This window comes from Brassica napus, chromosome A7 (assembly GCF_020379485.1).
Source record: "Brassica napus cultivar Da-Ae chromosome A7, Da-Ae, whole genome shotgun sequence".
Taxonomy (NCBI): Eukaryota; Viridiplantae; Streptophyta; class Magnoliopsida; order Brassicales; family Brassicaceae; genus Brassica; species Brassica napus.
In genome coordinates, this window is record NC_063440.1 from 19,232,992 (window position 1) to 19,242,988 (window position 9,997).

The following is a 9,997-nucleotide window of genomic DNA, read 5'->3' on the forward strand; positions in this document are numbered from 1 at the left end:
CCACGAAGCTTTATTTATTAGTGTTTTGTGTTTTGAACAAAATCAGTCTCATACTCGAATCGAAGATGACGATGATAAATAAGTCTATCCGGTACAAACCGGTTATCACTTAAACCAAAAATCTAATGTGCAAACTAATAAGCTTGTTGTAAAGACAGGTTTGGTTTTAGTTGCTGTCGGAATTTCCTCTAATAGAGAACGTCACACGTCACGCCAAAAGTGTGGTCCTGGACCACGAAGTAAGTAACCAAGATCTTCTCTAATCTCTACCTATCTCTTTCTCATCTCTCTCTTTCATGGCTGTTACTGGCTTCTCTCTCTGATTTTCTAGAAGTTACACGATGAGTCTCGTGGCTAGTCACTCGCCGCGTTTAACTCTAACCGGCGACGGCGTTTCCTTACGCAATTCGAGAAGAAACGGTGAAAAATCCAAACTTTTCTTGGTAAATCGAAGGAGATCAGCGCGTGCAGCTCTTGTTCAATCAAAGCCTAGAGAAGATGGAGCGGTGGGAAGCTCTTCCCCCTCCTCAAAACCTCCGGTTATCCAATACCGACGAGCTGATCTCGCGGATGATCTTCAAGCGGAGGCACGAGCTTTAAGTCGAGCCGTTGGTGCTTCTGTTTATTCTCCAGAACTAATCGCTAGAAAACATGGCTCTCAGCCTCTCAAGGTTATTATAGCTCTTCCTGAGTTTCAAATCTTTGTAAAGTTTTCAACTTTGAACTTAGAGAGATGATGATTATGCCAAAACCAGGCTTTGCGGAGAAGTCTGGAGATATTGTCAGCTTTGGGTGGCTTCGCGCTCAAGTTAGGGATTGATCAGAGGCAAGGGAAGCTAGAGCTGAACATGAAGAAAAGAGCTGGTGAGCTCAGAAAGATTTTCACTCGTCTGGGGCCCACTTTTGTTAAGTTGGGTCAAGGTTTATCCACCCGACCCGACCTCTGTCCACCTGATTACCTCGAAGAACTTGCTGAGCTTCAGGTTCTTCACCTCTCTTCTTGATTTACTCTCTCTCTCTCTCTATCTCTCTAACTTTGTCTTTTTCTTTTTGAGTGCCTAAGTAGGATGCTTTGCCAACCTTCCCTGACGCAGAAGCCTTTACTTGCATCGAAAGAGAGTTAGACTCATCTCTAGAATCCATCTTCTCCTCTGTATCCCCTAAGCCAATAGCAGCAGCTAGCCTCGGCCAGGTTTACAAAGCTCACCTCAGGTACTCAGGGCAAGTTGTCGCTGTCAAAGTCCAACGCCCCGGGATCGAAGAAGCCATCGGTCTCGACTTCTACCTCATCAGAGGAGTAGGGAAACTCATAAACAAATACGCAGACTTCATCACCACCGACGTCCTCGCCCTCATCGACGAGTTCGCCTGCAGAGTCTACCAGGAGCTCAACTACGTCCAGGAGGCGCAGAACGCTAGGAGGTTCAAGAAGCTCTACGCTGATAAAGCGGATGTTCTTGTCCCTGACATCTTCTGGGACTACACGAGCCGCAAGGTGCTGACGATGGAGTGGGTAGAAGGAACTAAACTGAACGAGCAAGTTGCTATCGAGAGCCAAGGCTTGAAGGTTCTTGATCTGGTTAACACAGGGATACAGTGTAGCTTAAGGCAGCTGTTAGAGTATGGTTTCTTCCACGCTGATCCTCACCCTGGTAACCTCTTGGCGACGCCTGATGGGAAGCTAGCCTTTCTAGACTTTGGGATGATGAGCGAGACGCCGGAGGAAGCTAGGTACGCTATCATAGGCCACGTTGTTCATTTGGTGAACCGAGATTACGAAGCCATGGCGCGTGATTACTACGCTTTGAAGTTCTTGTCGCCTGATGTGGATGTTACTCCCATTGTCCCAGCTCTCAGAGACTTCTTTGACGATGCGCTTACTTATACCGTTAGCGAGCTTAACTTCAAAACGCTGGTTGATGGTTTAGGTGCTGTCTTTTATCAGTATCCGTTTAATGTTCCGCCTTACTACGCGTTGATTCTGAGGTCGCTTACTGTGCTTGAAGGCTTGGCGCTTTACGCAGATCCTAACTTCAAAGTGTTGGCTGCTTCTTACCCTTATTTTGCTAAAAGGCTTCTCACTGATCCGAACCCTTATCTGAGAGATGCTCTTATTGAGCTTCTGTTTAAAGATGGGAAGTTTAGGTGGAATAGGCTTGAGAACCTTCTGCAACAGGGAAGTAAAGATAGGGATTTCTCGGCTAAAGAGGCTTTACAGCCTGTTTTGAAGCTTCTGCTTGATCCAAACGGGGAAGAGGTTAGACTGTTGGTGATTAAAGAAGCTGTAAGAGTCAGTGAAGCGATTGCGCTAGGGACCGTTGTTGATACGTATAATTCAATGCCAGTGTTTTTGAGATCTCTTGTCTTCAATGGAAATGGGAATGGTCCTCTTGCAATGAGTGCTGCGGAGCTTGAAAGCACGCTTGAGCTTCGGGACCAGGTCTCGAGAATATGGAGCCTTCTTCAGTCTTCAGAAAGCTTTGACCCAGCTATTTTGCAGCCTATAGTACAGGTAATAATATATCATTGACATTGTGCACTAAGATAACAATGTACTTGATTGATATGTGTGTAATAAGGTAACTCTTGGATTATTGTTGTTGTTGTTGTTAATCAGGTGTTACAACAACCGGAAGCAAGAAGACTTGGAGGACGTGTTGCAGGAGGTGTAGGGCAACGTCTTGCAGCTCGGTTTCTGCAACAACTACTTCGAGCCACGACACCATCTTCATCACCAAATGCATAGATCATATTTTCTTGTCATCAGTGAAAGGGTAAATTGTATATTAACCACATAATTGATTCATGTTATAGTAACATAGTATCATTCTTTCTCTTTGTATTTTTACTAGTAAAAGAAAAACAAATTCAAAGAGCTTATGACAAGAAACACATTTTCAGAGAAAAAGTAATTAAAGAGCTTGTTACTCATCTTGTTGTTGTTGAAGGTAGGCTTTTCGACCGGCTTGTAACATTAATTTACAATAATGTTTAGCATTTTACACGATAGTTTAACATTTCATTCAATAATGTAGCATGGTATAAATAACCTCAGCAGAAAAAATTACATTGCCATGTGCAGTTACGTTCAGATTGAATACTTACCACAACATGAGCGGTTGTGCTACTAATCAACGCGCAAATCATTCAAAAGACACTTCTTATCACAACCAGTGTCTTGATTGTCCATATTTTTACTATGGTCCTAGGATAATGTGACATAACACAGCATATACCTTTCATAACTTGTCTTTGAAGTCCAACAATGCCTTGGTTGTCAATATGTTCACTGCATCATCCGGCTCTGTTTCTGGCCCAAGCAAGCCGACTCTATTTGCAAAGCTTGAGATGTTTAAAGCAAATGAAACCTGATTTGCTTTTGATCTCAAACGATGAATCTCTTTTCTGACATGTGTGTATCAACGTAATGTCATACACATAAATCACAATCAGATAGGTCAAGGACCAAAAAGAAACTAAGTGTAGTCTATTTTAGGGCCTGACTGTTGTTGCATCCAACCATATTGAAAACAGCTCACACATGTTACTTCACAGGAACTTGTTTAAATACAGTTCGTGTTCTTTTCAAAATGATGACGTGTAATTGCCCCTTATGACAAAACAAAACGCTCCGGGTCGGGGTTGCTTGGTTTGGTTGGAGCCAACTTGGCACATCTGCCCGTTGTTGCTCAGTGCTCACCGTCAAGAGTCAATTAAGCCACCAATAATTAGCAACACTTGTATGACTTATGCTGCAACTATTCCACGATTTTTCTTTTAATTTACATGAAAATTATCATATTATGTTGATTGTCTTACACCATAAAAAATATATATAGTATGTTGATTGTATAACCATCTGATCCAGTAATTTACCTGAAACGAAACTGTGAACAAGTACAATAAACAAACACACACACATTAAATACATGTTTGTTTTGATGTGCTTAAGTTGTATGAACCTAGTCTATTTTTGTAATTCCTCACGCCAGAGAGTTACTGTTCTGACGCCTTTCCGATATTGTTCTTTAAAATATTAAAATATTTATTTAGAAAATGGATGCTAGGCTTACAAGCAAATATGAGCGTATAACCTTTAAAAATATGTAACACTTGGCCATAATGGGGATTATAAAATATCAATATATAAATATCAGAACATGTTGGTATCTATCTGTATGATTAAACCATGCATTAATAATGGTTTACTGCAAGACGTCTTCGTGAAGGCAACGGCACCTCTCAATATATAAGATAATTATAAATTAACATTGGGCAACAAAAAACTTGCAAGTTTCATAAGTTGTTACGAAGAGATGAATTACCGTGAGAATCCAATGTTCTTACGTGTTTCATGTATGTTACATGGAATTTATGAATTCAAAGTTATCATAATATCATATTTTTCGTTATGTTTTATGTATGAGAAAAAGAGAGAAGAGGATCACTTTTGGCACGAATCTCAGGACGAGACGGTTAAGTCAAACAAGGGACCTTGAATTGTGGATTTGGTGCTGGACCATCACGTGCTTCTCTCCACGGCCTTTCAGGATTCTGCTTCTTCATCCGCACGTGCTGACGCTCTTCTCCTACGTGCCGTTTCCTCTATTATCTTCTTTTCTTTTGTGTTCCAATTCTTCTTAATTGTTCATTTTTGTCTAAGGCTCAAAGTCTTCATATGTATTCGTTTGTATATTGACCTTTTTTCTTCAACATGGACGATTTCTTTATCAGGAAATCATATTCACAATTGACTAGATCTTCCATATATAGGGCTGTAACTTTTTTTTTATCATACTTATATGTACATGATTCTTTGATGGAAAGTGGGGTCTGACATATAAAAACGTGAATAATATAAATTTTATATTACAACTGTGAACCAATATAAGAAACTTGTGTAACAAAAATGCTAAGACTTGGTTAACCAAACTTATTCGCTCAATCATACAGTAAAGCTATCATTTTATCTCACGATTTAAATTAATTTGGTAATTAGGGAACATATTTGAGCTAACGTTTATGTTAGTTGTACTAATTTTATAAACAAATACTAGTAGCATTAAGACTTGGTTAACTTTGATGAAACTGCACTGAAATTGATGCAATAAAAAAATAAATGGGAGCATAATTCAAGGTACGATACATCATTTGTATTCGCAACATTTGACTGCAAATTGAGGGTATAGAAGCTTCAATTCTTGTTTTGTTTTGTCCTTGGGATACAAAAACCAGATTTTCTAATATACTGTAATATTTACTGTGTATTTTATTACTAGTATTCTGTATTTATTAATCGGATTCTACTTGTTTTCAAAGCAAATTAGCCAGTCTTATAAAGAATAGCTGTAGTCGATGGTGATCAAGATTAATCCTCATAAGCATAGCATATTCACGCCACGCACGAAAGAAATAAAGTGTATTTCTCTAATATATATATATATAAACATATATTATACATGTACATGTATATACTTGTACATTTGATTAGTACAAAATACAAATTAAATAAAAAATATATATATTTGTACGAGTAGATACAATATTGATTGGAAAATTTTAGCCAAAAAAGAAGAAGACAAGAATTTGATTGGGAAATGAAATCAACTGTTAAAGAAAAAGTAGACTAGACAATGTTAAAGTTAAATAAGATGTGCGAATGGAAAATTGATTTATAACATATAATACCACAAAAAAGTTCGATATGGAATCTGTAAGATTATTTGCTCACAAGAAATTACATTTTCTAGAGATGAAATCTATTTTTAGATGTATATATAGATTGAGATTCATAACATGAAACTGTTATAATAATTGCCGATACAATAAAGTAGTTATCATATATTTCTGTGACCAGCATTGGTATATTAAATTGAATACAAATAATGGTGGCACTAATCCATAGAAACCCGAGTCTCTCACTCTCTCTCATCTCTCTATCTCAAAGAATAAGAAAGAAAGAAAGAAAGAGATAGATAGATAGAAACCCTAAACATCGTGCCCTTGAAGCTAAGATATCTTCAGTTTTGTAGAAATTCATTGTGCTTGCGTATTTGCCTTCTCTCTTTCATTGTCTTCTACCTCTTGCCTCTAACAGAAGCAATACTTTCCGGCCTCCAAGGTTCGTTTTCTTTCCCCTTCCATCATATATCTTTCATTGTTGTCATCATCATCATTTTCATATACATATATATACACGCACTCACTAGTACATATATATGTGTAGTTTTCACTTCAAGTATCTCTCTATTTTCACTTCTTTTCTTTGATTACTCAAAAACATGACTAAGTCTATATCATCAGAACTTTCTTGTTCAAGAAGAGAGACTGTTCGGTTTTCAACAAACGTCATGTTTCTTTTGGGATATTCAAGTTACTTTCGTGCATACCTATGTAAGAAAGATTCGGCTTCTGTTAATGGAAAAAGTTGCTTGTTCTTTATGAATATGTGCATGCATGATGGACTAGGGTTTTCTTGTTTCTTAGATCTGAAAAATGCACGCCTTGACAACTTCTTAGACTGGTTGGTGAAACCCATTCTTTCTTCATCTATTTTTGCTTACATTTGATGTATTTTTTGTTACTGCCGCAGGTTATATACAATTGATTAGGGAAAAGGACTAAAGGGAAGTATTTGATTTGCTTAAAGAAGAGATCCAGATAATGGAGATAGGCTCGTCGTCCACGGTGGCCGGAGGAGGACAGCTCTCAGTGCCTCCTGGTTTCCGTTTTCATCCAACCGAGGAGGAGCTTCTATATTATTACCTCAAGAAGAAGGTTTCTTATGAACCAATTGATTTAGATGTGATTAGAGAAGTTGATCTCAACAAGCTTGAACCTTGGGAACTTAAAGGTAAAACTTCCAATCCACTTATAATTAAACTCTTTTAGTCCTTAATAACTACAAATATCACCACCTAATCCACACACTTAATGACATATTATTTATCATTTACCAGTACTAATATATAGACTACCACGATTAACATTATAGTTTTCTATCTAACTTAATTGTATTATACGGGGAATTATGCTGTTGCTCTGCACAAAACTACAAGTTAAATCGGGTAATATTGTCTAGGGTTTTGTCTGGGCCTCCATGAAAACATGCATCTACTTATATAAGGACTTATAAGTTTTATCAGTTCTCATCCTGATCAATTATTTTCCAGTTTTTATGGATCCACGAAGCTTTATACGCGTGTACATCAAGAAAGAGACAAAGTATAATGTCTTGTAGTATATGACTAGGAATATTGACGTAATATTATTATGTACTGTGCCCTCAAAATAAGCCAATGGTTTTTCAAATTGCAGACATATAACAAACCCGTTGCCGCAAGCTAAATTAATTTTGGTATTTTTTTCTTACATTTTATAAATATTAAACTTCGTGTGTTTTTTGTAACTATGTAGAGAAATGCAGGATCGGGTCGGGTCCTCAAAATGAGTGGTACTTCTTTAGCCACAAAGACAAGAAGTATCCGACTGGGACTCGAACCAACCGGGCCACTGCAGCCGGGTTCTGGAAGGCTACTGGTAGAGACAAATCCATACATCTAAACAGTTCCAAGAAGATTGGACTTCGTAAGACTCTTGTCTTCTACACTGGTCGTGCTCCTCATGGCCACAAAACTGAATGGATCATGCATGAATATCGCCTAGATGATAACGAAAACGAAATACAGGTACGTTAATATATCATATTGCATTTTTGTAGAGAAAATTAGCACCAAACCATCCTATTATTTCTCTTTTTTTTTTTGTTAAAACATCTTATTATTTCAAAATTAGCATACAAGGGAGAAAATAAAATGGCAAAATAACATTAACTAAAAGTTAAAATAAAATGTATTTTAACTAAAAACAATAAAATAACAAAATAACATTAACCAAATATAAAATAAATGTCTTTTTAACTTTTTTTTTCAAAAAAAAAAGAAGAAGTTAAAAAGACATTTTATTTTATATTTGCCTTTGGATTTAATGATTAGAGTTTGAAGTTTACTATTTAGTGGATGGCTTACGATAATGGTTTAGAGTTTGAAATAATTTAGTCATTTTTTTAATTAGTGCTAATTTAGTCATAATATTATTATTTTTTGTTATCTAAGTCATTTGCCATTTTCTATAAATTAAATACAGAGACCATATGCTACATAATGTGAACTAACTATGTGTAATTTGTAGGAAGATGGATGGGTTGTATGCAGAGTGTTCAAGAAGAAGAATCATTTCAGAGGATTTCACCAAGAACAAGATCAAGATCATCATCATGATCACCAATACATAAGCACCAACAATGATGATCATCAGCAGCAGCATCACAATGAGTCCAATCCAAACAATCATTCTTCTTTGATCTCACATTCTCTGGATCATCATCAGAATCATCATCACATGGGAAGACAGATCCACATGCCATTACATGAGTTTGCAAACACTTTAAGCCATGGCTCAATGCATCTCCCTCAGCTCTTTAGCCCTGACTCGGCCCAACCGTTTGTGTCGTCAATCAACACAACAGACATTGAATGCTCACAGAATCTACTGAGGCTGACTTCTAACAACAACTATGGTGGAGACTGGTCGTTTCTTGACAAGCTTCTTACTACAACCAACATGAATCACCAACAGCAACAACAAGTGCAGAACCATCAAGCAAAATGTTTTGGTGATTCGAGTAACAACGACCAGGCTGTTACTCATGACAATGGTGGTTCTTCTTCATCTCCAAATAATCAAAGGTTCCCGTTTCACTATCTGGGAAACAATGCTAATCTTCTCAAGTTCCCAAAGTAAACTAATCAAGTTTGATCAGTCTCATGTTTTCAATTTTATTTACTCTCTTCTTTAAGCTGTGGAAGTTGTCACAGAAACAAGTACCTGCTGTTTTTGAAATGTGTTTTTGTTTTTTCTATAATTATGTCTTTCATTATTGATCTCATGTTCTGTCTCTCCGAGGATTAGTACCGCGTCATCAGACTCATCACAAAAGTACATGTTCAATACTTGTTTTGCACCATCACAAAAATAGTTTCCACTATACATGTTCAATACTTTTTTCTTTACGTTTTCAAAAATAGTCTGAGAAAATGTATACATGTCAAATATGAAAATATTTGTTATTATTATTTTGTGTGTTTTAAATAATCTAGACGGCATGCGTTGAAAAAATGTGTTTATTTTTTTCTTTTTCTTTCTGACGGTGTGTTTTGCTGGTCCAAACACAAAAGAAATCAAATCGTTTAGGAGCGGTGGCCGACCAAATTACTTTACTTGTATTATATCATAAAGTAACAATGGAAGCTATCTTGCGATTGCATGCATACATGTATACTTGTATGTTACCCTTACCAGTCCATTCAACTATAATTTTCCATTAATAATAAAAAAATAAAGACATATTTATAATTTTCTCAAAAAAATTCAATAAGAATCGAGTTCAGATGCAAGATATATATACATACATATATATATTTGTTTTGATTGTCAACCAAACTTTTTTTTTGTCAACCAAACCTATATTTATTTTCTCATGAGACTTCTTCCAGGTTCTAAAAGAAACATTTTTAGCATTCAAAACAAAATACACGGTGAACCGACCACGGTTTGTTATATATATGATGGGCCCAATCATTGCCGCCCCACATTGGCATAAGGCGCTTTTGAGTTTTGAAGTTGAAGTGTCCACTACAAAGCCTCTAATAAAATAACCATTTAGAGTTGCCTTTTCTGTTAATATATACTGTAGTATGAAGTGTTTTGGAATGTTAATATTATGGAATCAACAAAACGTTATTACTTTATAATTACTTTGGAATGAGATGAGAAAGGAGTTAAAATGATTCTTTCAGGTTAAAAGTCAACCTTTTTTTATGTTGTTGTTGCCAATAGTGATTTTGAATCTTGGCCATGTTCTTTATATGATCTCTGCTGATTTAGGAGATTGGTATTTAATGCAAACTATAGTACATATACAAGATTAATAAAGGTC

General features: G+C 36.5%; 2 protein-coding genes across 3 annotated transcripts; both read left to right on the plus strand.

Annotated features, from left to right (window-relative positions):
- Positions 1-232: 232 nt before the first annotated feature.
- Positions 233-2,931, plus strand: LOC106353398 (protein ACTIVITY OF BC1 COMPLEX KINASE 3, chloroplastic). The gene is made up of 4 exons (XM_013793154.3): positions 233-671; positions 756-983; positions 1,067-2,512; positions 2,618-2,931. Exons 1-4 carry the CDS (start codon positions 342-344, stop codon positions 2,744-2,746), a joined length of 2,133 nt encoding a protein of 710 aa, XP_013648608.2. The 5' UTR covers positions 233-341; the 3' UTR covers positions 2,747-2,931.
- A 2,529-nt stretch (positions 2,932-5,460) lies between these two features.
- On the plus strand, positions 5,461-9,961 carry LOC106356904 (protein SOMBRERO). Of its 2 annotated transcripts, none has more exons than XM_048735724.1 (4): positions 5,461-6,121; positions 6,593-6,853; positions 7,417-7,688; positions 8,191-9,961. In XM_048735724.1, the coding sequence occupies exons 2-4, from the start codon at positions 6,664-6,666 to the stop codon at positions 8,800-8,802; spliced, it is 1,074 nt and encodes a 357-aa protein (XP_048591681.1). In that variant the 5' UTR covers positions 5,461-6,121; positions 6,593-6,663; the 3' UTR covers positions 8,803-9,961. The 2 variants fall into 2 exon arrangements, with proteins under 2 accessions (XP_048591681.1, XP_013652075.1); XM_013796621.3 differs by lacking the exon at positions 5,461-6,121 and adding an exon at positions 6,177-6,393.
- Positions 9,962-9,997: the final 36 nt, after the last annotated feature.